Below are 15,637 nucleotides of genomic sequence, written 5' to 3'. Positions count from 1 at the left end.
TATAAACCTTATTTGATTTTCTTAATGTACTCAGTGTAGGATATCATAGTACCATAATTAAGGAAGGTTTTCTCTTTATCCTAACTAACACTAAGAATGGAAGAGAGTGCAATTGTTTAACCATTTTTCCACTTGTTATTCTGTCTTCTTAATTTAAGAGATAAAAATGATGAGATTGGGTTGAGATGGAGGGTGGTATTCAGGTCCTTTGAAAAACTACTGGGTGATTAGTTTGAGTTTGGTTTGATTTGGGGGAGCATATGATACATGTTTGCAGGGCCATAATTATTTTGAATATATCACAATTTTTATTTTTTCATTGGACATCCTAAAACATTTTTGAGATGTAAGAATTTTCACAATAGCTATTTACACAGTCCATTGTTTTGTACCATTATTGTTACATGCAAATTATTTTTAGTGTATTGGTGTATTTAAACTTAGTATTAATTTTATTTCTATCTGGTTGTATCTTTGATTTTCCCACACTGTACTAATGTACATGTTTTTAACTTTAGAAAGACACTGATTTTGTAGAAGAGTTTGGGGGTACTTTCATACCCCATGATATGGTACCACTGTTACTATGATAAAGGTAAACAGTGTCAAGAAAATAAAGGCAGTTAGAAACATCAAGGTTGGGGGGGACACACATACACAAAACCAAGAAACTGTAAAAGACAGGAAATGTAATTATTACTCACTTGGTATGATTAATATTCATATTGTCATAATAGGTTGGTTACTGTTGATGATTTTTTAAAACTTTTATAATCCATGAATAAAGTATGTAAGACTTAATTTTCAGTCTTGAAAAATGAGTAAGTACAAATGACAAGTTGGGAGGTAAAAGAGGGAAGAAGAAATGAAGGGAAGGATATGAGTACTGATATCCTCATTTTACAAAGAGACACTATTGATGAAATGAGAAACGGAGATAGAATTATCTTCAAGTTGCAAAGGGATCAATAGAGAACTAAAATTAATGATATATCTGTATTAGGAAGATGGATGGTGAGATGCAAGAGAGTGGTGAGCTAAATCCTTTTCTGCATAGCAGGAAGTAAATAGGTTGTATTGAAAAATGAAAAGAATAAGCGTATGTTACTATTTTTAACTTAGGATATATATAGACTTAAGAACCAGAAAAGGCCACTAAAATAATCAAAAAGTGGTTGTTTCTGAGGATCCAGTTGTAGGTGCAAGATACAGTTGCTTTTCATTATAAGATCTTTACATATTTATATTTTAAATCCTGTATGCATCTTTTACTTCTTTATAGTAAATAACTTTAAAAATGGAAGTAGAATAAATAAGAGAGAAAGGAAGCCTAAGGCATCCTGAGGTCAAGAAAGACATTCCTAAAAAATGCAAGTCTGAGTTTTAAATGTTAAGTTATGAAGGGGGGGTGGGAGGGGTTAGGTGCAGGCAACAGCCTGTGTAATGACATGGAGATGTGGGATTGTAGTGTGTTTAGGAAACTTCTAGCACTTTGGAATGGTTGGAGAGAACAGTGATTTAGGAAGAGAGGCAGTTGACCCTTTCCCATAAATTTTAAAGGGTCTTACAGTATTTACGAAAAAAAATTTTCAACTCGTTTTTCACTAATCGAGATTTTGTTGAAGTTTTCCATATAATTTGTGTCATGAAAACAAGTTTTAATAATAAATTATACAGATGAGCTTTTTTATAGATCCCCACTCTCAAATTCTCCCTCATTTGAGAACTACTGTAATTTGAGCTGAGAAGTGATATCACATTCGCATGTATTAGAATTTACACTGTTGATTTGGAGTAAGGATAGACTGGTAGTAAGTTGACCAATTGAGAGGCTGTTATGATACTCCAGGCAGAAGATGGTGGGTGTCTGATATAGAGCAGTGCCATTTGGGGTGCAGGAAGAGGGCAGGTACATGTGAAAGATACTTAGGTGGCGATCTTTTGTTTGGGCAGGCTACACCAGTTCCTCTAAAACTAAAACCTGATTACTGGAGTGAAAAACTACAGAAAGAAGCAGAGGCTTTTGCTTATTATCGCCGGACACACACTGCCAATGAGCGGCGCCGCCGTGGTGAAATGAGGGATCTCTTTGAGAAATTGAAGATCACGTTGGGGTTACTTCATTCTTCCAAGGTTTCCAAAAGTCTCATTCTTACTAGGGTAAGTGTTATGTGTAAATGACAGACAAGTAAGAGCTTGACTGAAAGAATCTTCCAGAGATATTTATGAGAAAGAGAATGAAGAAGATTGAAATAGAGCTTGTGTTTAACATTTGAAGGTGGACTAATGAATGCCCAATAAATCCCTTAGGAAGAAAAGTCCTTATGTTGAGTCAGAGTAGCTTTTCATTGAAAGTCAGATTCTTAACCAGCAGAGTCATTATCCTTCCTTCAAAAAAAGTTAGAAACTCTGGTAAACTCTCTTTACTATGACTTCTTTACACTGGTGTTTTCCGTAGTACTTAGAAAAGTTTATCACGGTGAAAGGCACAACACAACTGCTATTTTGACATACTTCTTAACAGTTGACAGTCACTTTAAAGGAAACTCTAGTATTCAAGCTAGCAGAAGTTTTAATTTTGCATGTAGAATATCTGAGGTAATTTTGTTTAAATTGTTTATAAGTAGAAGTTGGAAGAGTAAAAGGCAAGCAGTCATATCCCTCTAGAACAAGGTTATTTCAACCAGATTTTGCTTAGATTAGGAGTTGATTTTCTTTTTTTTTTGCCGTACGCACAGGCCTCTCACTGTTATGGCCTCTCCCGTTGTGGAGCAAAGGCTCCGGATGTGCAGGCTCAGCGGCCATGGCTCACAGGCCCAGCCGCTCTGTGGCATGTGGGATCTTCCTGGACTGGGGCACAAACCCGTGTCCCCTGCATCGGCAGGCAGACTGTCAACCACTGCGCCACCAGGGAAGCCCCTAGGAGTTGATTTTAAAGTTGATTATTAAGATCTAAGCAGAGTAAAATGTTTTGTTTCTCCTTGCAGTAGTAGAAATACCTGTTAACCACTCAGTGGTGCTCTTTGTAAATAATCACTTTCCTTAGAAGTATAAGACAGAAAAATCGCCTAAAGTTTAACAAAAAATAAATTCTGAAACATTAAAAATTGTTTTTGGGGTTTTTTTTAATTTACTTCTATACTTTATTATTTTTAAAATTTTTATTGGAGTTTAGTTGATTTACAATGTTGTGTTAGTTTCAGGTGTACAGCAAAGTGGATCTGTTACACAGATACATATATCCACTCTTTTTTAGATTCCTTTCCCATAGAGGCCATTACAGAGTATTGAGTAGAGTTCCCTGTGCTATATATAGTATGTCCTTATTAGTTATCTATTTTATATATAGTAGTGTGTTTATGTCAATCCCAGTCTCGCAGTTTATCCCTCCTCCTTTTTCTCCCCGGTAATCATAAGTTTGTAAAACATTAACAATTGTTTTAAATGGCATTATAAAGTTCTCTAAAATATTAGATAAAAATTTTTTTATTTAAGAAATTATGTAGGCCCCACCTGTTTTTCGGAAAAAGCAAACTGATGGACGTGATATTACTATTTCTTGTCGTAGGCATTCAGTGAAATTCAAGGACTAACAGATCAGGCAGACAAGTTGATAGGACAGAAAAATCTTCTGACTCGCAAACGGAATATTTTGATACGGAAAGTATCATCTCTTTCAGGTGAGATAAGTGAATGATCTCTGATAAAGAGTATAAATATAGCTTTAGTGAGGAAAATCCTTAGTAGATCTTTCAGATACTACTTAGTTTCAGGCTTGGTTCCCAGAGTTAACATCAGAATTATCGTTTGACTGGGTGGGACATTTCTTCTGGATTATAATTACTCTTGCCTTCCATAGTTTAGGGGAATATAGTTAAATCAACTGGATTTCAGTTGACTCTATTTCTCATTATTACGTGGGGTCTTATAGAGAGTAACAGTTTATTCCCTATCAACCTATAGGTAAGACAGAAGAAGTGGTCCTGAAGAAGCTAGAGTATATTTATGCAAAACAACAAGCATTAGAGGCACAAAAAAGAAAAAAGAAGATGGGATCAGATGAGTTTGATGTGTCTCCCAGAACTAGCAAACAGCAGGAAGGATCTTCTGCGTCATCTGTAGATCTCGGACAGATGTTTATAAATAACAGGAAGGGGAAACCTTTGATTCTTTCCAGAAAAAAAGACCAGGCCACAGGTAGGAGAGACATTCTTTGCTTTCTTTAATGTAGATGAACATTAGTTTAGTTTAGTTTAGAGAACTGAATGTCTTCTCTTGGCCATAATTTTAGTTTTAATTAAATGAAAGATGGGTTGTATTAAAAGTAGAATATTAACTACATTAGATTTCAGTTTATAGCTTTACACACTCAAGCAAATCCTAGTAAGTTATCAGTCATGGTAACATAGAAGACCTACTTCCGATAGCAGTCTTCAGACAAGTATTTTTCTTTTAATGTTTCAGTATTTTTTTTAAGCTGCCATCTTTTCAGACTTTATAAATGAACTCTTGATTTCCCTGCAGTTCTGCTCATGAGTTGAGGAAGTTTGGATCTAGATGAGACAAATAAATTGGAAATTTTTTTTAAAGTTTATTTTTGTTAATCAGGCTCTACTTTTCATCAGATTGCAGTCTGTCAATGAATTGCTATTAAGGAACAAAGTAAATTGGTTTTGATTTTTTTATTCTCTCCTATCTTGATTTTGGAAGTGAGGCTATATTGATTTTATATTACTTGTTTATATCCTTTGAGAATGGTATATCCTTTTTTACTCTTTGGATAGCACAGTGTATGAACCAAGGAAATCTGGTTTATTATATCAACTAAGAAAGTAGTGATAGATACTAAAATATGAGTTAGTTTTAACATTGCACATTTAAATGATGTTATTGCTAAGAAAGAATTTTAATGATCATTTAGTCCAGTCACCTCATTTTACAGGTGGAAAAACTAAGGTCTAAAAACTTGAAGTAATTTTTTAGCGATATATAGGAAAGCAAACCTAGGGATAAAATTGTGTGTGCCTTCATCCTGATTCACCATCAAGACCATCAGAAGCATTCCATTGAAAAAGTGGTTCCATGGCTCTGTTCCTCAACACTAAGAAATTCTGTCCCTTAAGAGAATCACTGGACAGGTACTGAAAAATGGTTCAAAAAGTAAATTGCAAGTTGAGGTTCCCTAACTAAATTTGAATTTTATTTCTTGCTTTTTAAGACAAGGTGTGGTTTTTAGAGATGCCTCCTACACTCTTAGGGTATTCACTAGCATTAATTGAAGATCTTTTATCCTTAACTAATTTCTGCTCTTCCTTACAGAAAATACCTCACCCTCTAACACTCCACACACCTCTGCCAACATTGTGATGACTCCACAAGGGCAGTTGCTCACTTTAAAAGGTCCCTTATTCTCAGGACCAGTGGTTACTGTTTCTCCTGCTCTCCTAGAAGCAGATCTGAAACCTCAAGTTGCCAGTAGTGCTGTGGCTCAGTCAGGTATGTCATAAGTGTTGTCTTTCATGGGTAGTGAAAAAGAGTTATCCCTGGTATCTCAAAGTGACAGAGAAAGCCTTTGAATGTGTTCTGTAATGATAAAGAGCTATTGTATTCGAGTTTGCCTTTGTAAGAGAAGATTGTCTTTTTAGAACATGTTTTGCCCTATCTGTGGTATTGAATGGTCTTTTTTTACCTGGGAATGGGAACTATTTTGCGATCTCTTCTAATTTCTGAGTAGGAAAAGAATTGAAAAGATGTGAAAGTAAAAGGAGGTCGAGTCATTGTTTTAGTTTTTGGTGTTAATAAATATTTATCAATTTTGTGTTGTACTCAGAGATGGTACACTCCTACATTACCAGCCTGATACAGTTTCAGCACCCTCCCTTTTGGGGATAAGGAGTTGAGGTGAAAAGGAAAGTTCACTTTGACGAAATTTTAGGTTTTAGGAACCTGAATTTCTATTAAGGTAAAAGAGTATCCTTACCAGTACTAATACTGCTGAACCCAGTCTGGAGGAGTCATCCTTTCTTACAGTGCTGCCTCTAGGGCTTCATCTTTCCCTCAGAGTAGCAGTTAATTGGACGAACAGAATCAAGGTGCATGTCTGCCTCAGGATAAAAAAATAAACTTGGGGAGCATTTCTATAAAATAATTAAATAGAACTTTTATTAATGATGGAATATCAAAGTGTCTTTTGGTTAGATTTTACCTATTTTCTTGTTAGGCTAAGTCCGTAATTTGAAAAACTGGTATTTCCTTTCATCTTCTTGATAAAAGTAGACTGGTGAAATTTTAACTACAACTCCCATGAGATGGTCATTGGGTATGAATGAGAGTACTTACCACTGTAGATATAAATGAATTTTTTTTTTCCCCCCAGAAAACGACGACTTATTTATGATGCCAAGAATTGTTAATGTGACATCATTGGCCACGGAGGGAGGTTTGGTAGATATGGGTGGCAGCAAATACCCTCATGAAGTTCCTGATGGCAAGCCGCCTGACCACCTGAAAAACACTGTCAGGAATGAAGATAACTCCTGTGAAGATTTGGGTAGAATCTCTTCCAGAGGCAACCACAGAGATGTCAGAATGGCACTGGGTACAACACAGGTTTATCTGTCAAATAAAGATTCTGGTTTTCCACAAATAGTTGATGTTTCCAGTATGCAAGAAGCACAGGAGTTCTTACCCAAAAAGATTTCCAGTGATATGAGAGGAATTCAGCATAAATGGAAAGAGAGTGAATCAAGACGGGAGAGACTGAAGACAAAGGAGTCTCCATTTCATAAATTAAAGATGAAAGATCTCAAAGACTCAAGCATAGAGATGGAATTGAGAAAGGTAGCATCAGCTATAGAGGAAGCAGCACTGGATCCCAGCGAACTGCTAACTAATATGGAAGATGAGGATGATACTGATGAGACACTGACATCTCTGCTCAATGAGATTGCCTTTCTTAATCAGCAGTTAAATGATGACTCTGTTAACCTGGCTGAACTGCCCAGCTCTATGGATACAGAGTTCCCAGGGGATGCTCGACAGGCTTTTATCAGTAAGCTTCCTCCTGGGAACAGAGCAGCTTTCCAGGTTGGCCACTTGGGAACTGGTTTGAAAGAATTGCCTGATGTTCAAGGGGAAAGTGACTCTGTCAGCCCGCTCCTCTTGCACTTGGAAGATGATGACTTTTCTGAGAATGAAAAACAACTTGCAGAACCAGCCTCTGAGCCAGATGTCCTTAAGATTGTTATTGACTCTGAGATAAAGGATTCCGTTGTTTCCCACAGGAAAGCTGGTGATGAAGGGAAGAGTACTTCTGGCATCTCTGCAGAGCCTGAAAGTGTGTCTTCACCCCCCATCCTACACATGAAGGCTGGCCTAGAAAACAGCAGCACAGATACTTTGTGGAGGCCGATGCCAAAATTGGCACCTCTAGGTTTAAAAGTAGCTAATCCTTCCAGTGATGCAGATGGTCAGAGTCTCAAGGTGATGCCTTGTTTGGCACCTGTAGCTGCCAAAGCTGGGTCAGTTGGACACAAAATGAACTTAACAGGGAATGACCAGGAATGCCGGGACAGCAAGATGATGCCTACATTGGCACCTGTTGTGGCCAAACTGGGCAACTCTGGGGCCTCACCAAGTTCTGCAGGGAAATGAACTTATTTGTCCTCAGGCAGAAGCCAGGCTGTGAGGGGAAACCTCCTTTCTCTGCAGGCACCTGTTTGTGTCATGGAACTGTGATCCTTGACTTTGATGCAGTGGATAATGGAGAGAAAGGGGGTAGGGTGCTGACCTCGGTATAAGAAATTACTACTATGAAATTCTGATCATGTTAAAATGTGTTACCTCACTTGTGGTGCTGGGTCTCCTCATCCTCTCTAAGAAGATGCGATCCATTACTGAACACGAGGTGCCCCTCTTACCCAAGGAATTCATAACAAGACTGTAGGTCCATAGTGGTTCCTAGTTCTTCCCTCCCAGAGTAAAAGCTGCTTGAGACTTTGGAGTTGCTATGAACTGAACCTTAGTTGATAGCTGTTGTTTAAGTTGTTTAAATCTGAAGTCCAAGGAATGTGATGCACTTGTGCAGAGGGATCCAGAAGAGATAGTTTTTAGTTGGTGTTTCAAGAGTAGGGGGAGAGAGGATGGGTACCATGGAATACCAAAGTGAAGGACTTAGTGTCATTCAACAAAATTTTCTCTTCTTTTATATCCCAAGTAGCTTCCATTCCCTCACCTTTTCAATCAGAATTATAAATCCAAGCCTTCTGGTAAAGTAGGAATGCTTTAAAACAAAAACAAAAACTCTTTATTACTAAGGTAATCATTTTGAGATGTTAAAATTACTAGTTCTTCCTTATTGTCTTTGGGTGTTGAGAAGACCATTTCATAGTACCAAGGATTTCTACCTGGATTACATATTTTGGAGGTAGGCATAGAGGGAGTCCACCCCCTTTCACAAATCACATCACTCAAGAGATAGGTAAAATGAAAAGCATTCCCTCTCCATACCAGAGACAGTGGCCAAAATAAAAATCTGTGAGGCTGGATGTTCCCCAAATCAAGCCAGCCTCCTGGTGCTTGAAGGTTTCATTCACTGTTACCTGCACAGGATGTAAAGAAAAGAAAAGTCACAGTAGGCATTCTTTACCAGGGAAATAAGGCAGTATTTGAATCACAAGATATATTTTTTATTATCTGCTACCATGGATTCAGTGATCTGTAGAGCTTTTTCACTCATTAGCTGTCAGGGTATGAAGGACTGACAGCCTGTAAAGTTAAAGATATTTATATTTTTGTATAGTTGTTTTCATAGATTTCTCAAAGGCTGAAGTTTTCAACCTAGGAGATGAGATTTGTATTGAGTATAGAAATGATGTTTCCTATCTAGTTTGTAAATAATCATGGTGCACTTGAGGGGTCTCTTGGAAACTCCTGGGGGCAAGAATCACTATTCTGAAAATGTATAGACTGGGATTTAGCTGCTGCATTTTGCCTTTCTTAAATAATTATATTTTGGAATGTAACCCCTGTTCTGTCTTCATTGACAGGATTTGCTTGTGTTGTGAAACACTAACACAAGAGCTTCCAGTGCCTGGGCTGTGCCTAGGTGATGCTGTTTCTTCTACATCCCCTGCCTTCTTTATCCCAAATCCCACTCAGCATATCTTCAAAACTAGGTTGTGAAACCAACTTTGGAATGGTCCTAGCCAGTGAATTATTACCTCCGTGGTTGGTTCCCTTTCTAGTAACTCTGGTAATAAACAGATTGAAAAGGGTGGGAAATTTTCTTCTGCAAATTGCAGTGGGAACAAATTCTTTGTTGGTTTTGTGTTACTTGCCTTTCTAGACCTCCTCATCAGCATTCAACCTTCCCACCTCTAAAGGTTACTGAAGAAGCTTGAAGTAGGTAATGAGCACCCCTCAGCTTCTCATTATCCCTCCCACTTCTCTTTACCCAGGAGATTTCATTCAATGCCTTAGCCAAGGAGTCCAGCACCTGTCTTCCCTGCGAATAATTGTCCTTGGAGATGCTAGTAGTTTAATCCAGGTATAGCAGTTTCCCATTATTTCTTTGCTTGTCTTGTCCTTGCATTTCCTCCTGACTTCCCAAGGCTCTTGTAGCTTCTGAGGGTCAGCCAAGGAGCAGGCAAGTGAGCGAGTAATCCTCAGGAAAAGAAGGACCATTCTGCTTCTGAACACTGTTCTTTTTTTTTTAGAAGAAAATAGACAAGTAATATTCATTACTTGATGGGAAGATATTTAACTCTGTTTATGAGAGATGTACAAAGATAGAAATGAGAGATGATCCCAGCTGTTCAAGGAAGGCTGCAGATATCATTACAAAACCCCCAAGATAATGGTGTTTTCAAGACCTTCTTGGAACTAGAAAGTTGTTAGGGCTAATTTTAGGAGGGCTCAATCTTCAGAACAATCCTGCAGTCTTGATAGAAATCTAAAATCTCCAAAAACTCCTACCTTTTAACCTTACCCCAGGAGAAACTGATCTATGAAAATTACATGTGTGGTTATGAAAGATGTAGTTGAGTGAGGAGTTGAGGAATTGGGAGGATAGTGAGCTCTCACCCTAACTCTATAAGAAGCATGATCTCAGTAGGCCAATAATTTGCCTTTTTATACATCTGTAAATAAATGGAATGTTTTTAAGAATATAATTATGTCAGATTTAGCTTTTTCTTTTATATATTAAATATATATATCTTTCTTTTTCTGCTTTTGAAAAATGACTATTTTTTTAGAAACCTAAGAACAGAAGAAATTTGGCAAGTGGAAGGAAGAATGTATAAACTTGAAATAAATCAGTTACAATAATTAAAGCAGGACGTGGTGTTGGGAGGTTTGTGCTGAGTTGGAGTAGAGAATTCTAATGCCCTGAGACATATTTGGGAGAAGTGCCGCTGAAGGAGATAATAATAGGTATTCCTTACTGTTTTCAAAGTTTCGGACATGCCATTTGGAGGAGGTTTTTGGTGTTCTAATCTTTGCAGCGTGTTTTAAATGGAGACTTCGAAATTTTGTACAACTTGATGACAAGTATTTGGCTTAAGGAGTCATTCTACAGTGAAGAATGGCTAGCCTCATAGTACCAGTGTGTTCAGGGTGTAACATACCTGTTCCCCTGGTGAATAACAGGACACAAACATAGTCTTAGTGGCTAAGGACAATAGATATTCTTAAAGCAAGCTATATGTTAACTAGTATTACAGTTTACAAAAATTTTTTATTAAAGGAGTCCTTTTAGACATTGAACTACTCTAGAGTCACTAACGGATCAAGTCCAGTTATATAAACTTCATACAAATTACTGTGTGTAATTTTTTCCCCCAGAATTATGGTGAAATACTTAACAGGCCTTTCTGTAACAAGTTGAAAAATGTTTGAACATGGAAGTAAGGCAGACAATCCATATATTATTTGGAGCAGGGTTTAGTAGTGTAGTTTTTTCCCCCTAATTATACTAGTTGAGATATTGAAATGGAATGATATCAGGTGAATTGAGAGGTAAATGCACTTTGAAGATGGGTCTGAAAAATGATGACCCTTATTCCTCACTCCCAGGAGATAAAAAAAAAAAAAAATGCACAGAGGCACAGAGTAGGAACATTTTCGGATACTTTTATAACCAAGAATCAGAATAGATTTCTTGCACAGAATTGTTGATTTTTAAGAAAATGTAAGGGCATCAGTACTTCATGTTATTGTATTATCTCTAATGAAACTTTACATGAACATGAATTGCTGGATGCAGAGAAAATAGACTTACTGCCATTTGGAGAAAAAAAAATAGCCAAAAATGTGTTTTTGAAATTAAGTTAGAGGGAAATAATTTGATATATACAACTTTTGAACTGAGGCATAATTGTAGTATATTAAATATGACTGAACTGCTCTACAAAGATATGTTAAGTGTTGAGTGATAGTGATGGAGGTATGTATGGAGGGTGAGAAGGCTAAACCATGGGAGGAGTTGGAAATTTTGAGACAAATCTAAACTCTACTAAATTCTATTATTGTAAACTCTGCTGTTAGATTTTGTTAAATAGGAAAGCAGTATTGGAAGCATTGTTTTGAGATCCATCCTGTTTCCAACTGCGAACACTGGTCTCAGCTGTCCCACAGTGCCTTGCATGTAAAGGTGCTCAATAAATATTTGAATTGATGAGCAAATGTTTACTCTAGCCTGTTAGTTTTCTAGGATCTTATAATTGCACTTACTTGTTAAGTCTAGGGTGAATTTAAAAATCTTATCTAATGAGCATCATGAAAAAAGACAATGGTATACACCTTTCCTAGACATCTAGAATTTTAGAGTCTGACAACCATGTATACATATTGAGGACATAGACAAGCAGAATAAAAAGTGAAATAGCACACGAACAGTGAAATATGTATGTAAGGGTCAGCTGCATTTTGGAGGGTGGGGTAGCAATTATTTTATTTGGATAAAAGGGAATAATCCTGTTCACATTGGACCTGGGATTATTATTTTCTCATCTTACAGTGTATTCCCATATTGGCACTTAAAAGGCTACAAGCTATGTATCCTAGATGGTGAAGTTTGGACTAAATTGTGAAGAATTAAAAATACGTGATTTTGATCCTATACTGGAAGTATCCAGATTCTAGACTTAAGAAATCTCTTAATGACACTGTTCTCAGTTGCTTATCACCTAGGTCATCTTTGACAATGAAAACAGGAGCTTGTATTGTCTCTGCAATTTCAGCTTCAGATGGGAGTAATTTGGGGAACATTTTCTCTAAGAGGATAAACCAAGGTAGCTTTGTACAGGATATGACCAATGACATTCTGTAAACCCATTTCCTGGCCATGAGTGGTTATGTAAGTGAGAAAGCTACTAGTGGACACAAAAATTATCTGGAGAGAATTAGGGACAACTCTAGTGGGTGGAGATGGCAGTTGCTAGGGAATGCAGCACACAAGTAAGGACACCAGGTGGCACCCTTTATTAACAGTGTTATATTGGTTCCTTCTCCCCCGCCTCCCCACCTCACACCCAATGGAGGTAAAATCACAGACTAGCAAGGAGTTGAAGGAACCAACCCCCTATTTCTTACTGTAGCTATTACCAGTTGGTCTTCCCAGGAGGTGACTTCGCTGATCTTTGTGTCGACTTGTTAGCTTTACAGTTCTCATTTTTAATACCTGCTACAATACACACAAGAATATACCTGTTTTGCCACTTGGCTGTACAAGACCCACTCACAGCAATGGGTTTAGGAGTCCTTCCCTGTTGCTAACAGGTCATCTCCCCCAGGGGTTCCAAGGATCTGTCTGGGTCGGATGAGAGATGTATCAGTGTACTATTTCTCTGGAGCCCAAGTGTTTTGGCATAGGTTAACCTTTTTGTAAGGTAATTTCTCTAAATAGCAATGAGGCAGAAAGGCTCCTAGAAAATAATCTTAGACTGAAACACGTATGAAATAATATGTAAAGGTATTTCTGTGCACGCTCTGCCATCCCCCACACCCCGCCCATGAGCTAGAAAAACTATACCACGGAATCCAGTGACAGCAAGCTTGGCATTGATCTCGCCAAAGTAACTGTACTACGGAAAAGGTTTCATGAGTAAATTTTGACAGGAACATGGAAAATATCTGGAGCAACAAAGTCCTGGTTAACTCTGGATGAGAACACAATGGAACATTGGAGGCTAAGGAATCCATGAAACAGATCCATAGGCACATTGACCTGACACCCCGCCTCCCTTCCTGCCTAAGCTCCCTCTCCTTTCTTCCATCACGGCCAATCAGGTTGCCTAGTTCAATATACTTCTCGGCGATCGAAAGAGTTACTCAGGAGAGTCATTTCCACGTAGGTCAACGCGCCGGGCAGGTGGCGAGCAGAATCTTATATCCGTTTTAAATCCCAGCGCTTGGGAACAGACCTTATGGCTGTACCCAAGTCTTGTAATTCTGAGCTTGGAGTTAGTTTCAGCTCTGGTCTCTCGGGTCTATCAAATGCCTACCGTAGCACCCTGGGGGCGTGGTTACCGTTTTGTTGGGGCTCTGGAAAGTGCACTTATCTGGGGGACCGGGCCTGATAATACCATAAAAGGCTTGGTTTTCTCAGTTCTGAAGCCGTGTTCTGCCGACCTTCCTCTAGCAACCATACTCGCGACTGCATTGTGCGGAATCCGTGGTTCGCAAGTCCCTTGCCCTCTACTTCCTAGACCCTTTCATTGGCTCCGCCCCTATAAGCAGTACTCGTCCACTCTGGGAACGCCCCCCTGCGTAGAGACCGCTCCCCCTAGCCTCTGCTCCTCCTACCCAGCTCGTAGCTGAGCCCAGGCGGTAGTTCGCGTTTTGAGCCGCTCGTGCCACCATAGCTGTTGCTGCCGCTGCCGCCGCGGAGCTGAAATCGCTGAGCGCGATGCCTGAGGGAGCTGCGAGCCGGGCGGCCCGCGCGGCCCGGGGCTGGTGAGGCTGGCCCCGAGTGGGGGCGCTGGCGAGTAGCAGGGGCTTCTGAGGGAGCGGAAAGTGGGAGGTTTAGGGCTCCTGCGGCTGGCCGAGAGCGAGCTCGGGAGGGTCGTGGGTGGGGGAGGGAGGCTCCCGTGGCAGAACGGGTTGCAGGGCCACAGCGAGCCCCGCCACGCTGAGTGTCCCTGCGGCCGCCAGCGCAGGTGCTGAAGGATCCCGTGGGACTCCTCGGTGGCCTCGGCGGCCTCCTTCTTTGGACACTGCAGATGCCATGAGAACAGTTGGGAATTAACGGGAATCAGACCGGCCACTAGCCCTTCTAGGGCCCATCCCATCCTTTCAGTTGAACGCCTCTGGCAGGTGTGGCCCTGGCGTTTCTTCGCAGCTCAGGCTTTTTAGCCCCCGTTTACAAGAGTCTGTCCTTCAGGCGTTGTAAGAAACAGCACTGGGCTTGAAGGTGGGGATCAGGCGAAGGGAGAGGGCAGTACCTAGAGATAAGAGCTGCAGACACGGCTAGGCGGAAGGTAAGGTGTCTTCTAACATCTCAGGTCAGTGAGAGGGCATACTGGAAGGCCCTGTGGAGTGGGAAAGCAGTGCCGCTGTTGAGACAAGTCCTAAGATTGCGCCAGGAAGTGTCCCGGGGGGCTCCTCATCATGATGGCTGTGGAAGGGTCAACCATTACCAGCCGGATCAAGAACCTTCTGCGATCCCCATCCATCAAATTACGCAGGAGTAAGGCAGGAAACCGGCGAGAGGACCTCAGCTCCAAGGTGAGTCCTAGTATTGGGAGGCACCCCTTTCCTCCCCTACCCTCCTCTGCGCCATGTACATCTTTTACCTTACTCTTTCTTGGGAAGGAGGAGAACTAGCAGCTCACTTTGGCTCTGAAGGACCAAGTGTGCCCATCTCTGCCCCTCAAGAAAGCAATGAGCAAGCAGGGATGAACATGCTGAGATTCATCTATGAAAAGGGAAGAACATGAGGAAGGCAACCCGGGTTCAGTTGTGGCCTCACTACAAACTAAGTCTGTGCTTGGGGAAGCCAGTTGATATGCTGTGACTCAGTTTTCCTTCTTGGAAGAGGGTAGTGGGACCACATATCCTGTGAAGGGCTAAGCTGCCACTAATGTAGCCGCAAGTGTTAGTGTCACAGCTGGGGTTATGTAAGACAGAGGTAGCAGAAAGAAATATGCTAAAACACCTAGTCGGAGGAATCGGCTAGGTAAATGCTCTTCCCTGGTGTCAAAACAAATTTACTTATCTATTCAAGAGACCTGAATTAATTTAACTGGAGTTTCTTGGCTTTTTAGGAATGGTAACATGCAAGGGGCCAAATATCTGCCAGCCAAGCAATTCTGGTTTGCTCTTGAACATTGCTTATCTCATTCACTATATCTCACCCTGCTGCAGAAGTTCCTCAGAGACCAAGTCCCTTTCCGTCCCCTCCCATGTCTGGGTGTAGATGTTTATGCTTTTTGAACTTTGTAGAGCCCCGCAAGTTTGGGAATACAAAAGTAGACTAATTTATTTAATTCCTGAGGGAACCTGGGGCCTTGTTGCCACAGGATCAGATTAGGCTTTTGTGTCTTATAAGCAGCCTGTAAACACAGTAGCCTTGTGTAGTGCAGGATTGCTACAGGGAGAGACATTTGAGACAGCAGCATTTTGTTGCCTTGCCTGT

The 15,637-nt window shown here is 40.1% G+C and overlaps 2 protein-coding genes across 3 annotated transcripts in view; both read left to right on the top strand.

Moving 5' to 3' along the window:
• The window catches only part of MGA (MAX dimerization protein MGA), a 99,860-nt gene extending 87,771 nt beyond the window's left edge, over positions 1-12,089 (top strand). The window contains exons 20-24 of the mRNA XM_060294439.2: positions 1,954-2,160; positions 3,569-3,680; positions 3,964-4,197; positions 5,320-5,496; positions 6,377-12,089. Coding sequence (XP_060150422.1) covers positions 1,954-2,160; positions 3,569-3,680; positions 3,964-4,197; positions 5,320-5,496; positions 6,377-7,653 — 2,007 coding nt within the window. The 3' untranslated portion in view covers positions 7,654-12,089. The remainder of the gene's footprint in view (positions 1-1,953; positions 2,161-3,568; positions 3,681-3,963; positions 4,198-5,319; positions 5,497-6,376) is intronic.
• Positions 12,090-13,804: 1,715 nt separating this feature from the next.
• MAPKBP1 (mitogen-activated protein kinase binding protein 1) overlaps positions 13,805-15,637 on the top strand; it is a 52,095-nt gene continuing 50,262 nt past the window's right edge. For both annotated transcript variants that reach the window (XM_030843013.2, XM_060294438.1), the window contains exons 1-2: positions 13,805-13,956; positions 14,505-14,727. In XM_030843013.2, the coding sequence (XP_030698873.1) occupies positions 14,611-14,727 (117 nt within the window). In that variant the 5' untranslated portion in view covers positions 13,805-13,956; positions 14,505-14,610. The remainder of the gene's footprint in view (positions 13,957-14,504; positions 14,728-15,637) is intronic.

This window comes from Globicephala melas, chromosome 2 (genome assembly GCF_963455315.2).
Source record: "Globicephala melas chromosome 2, mGloMel1.2, whole genome shotgun sequence".
In the NCBI taxonomy this organism is placed as follows: domain Eukaryota; kingdom Metazoa; phylum Chordata; class Mammalia; order Artiodactyla; family Delphinidae; genus Globicephala; species Globicephala melas.
This window is presented reverse-complemented; position numbering and strand designations above follow the sequence as displayed.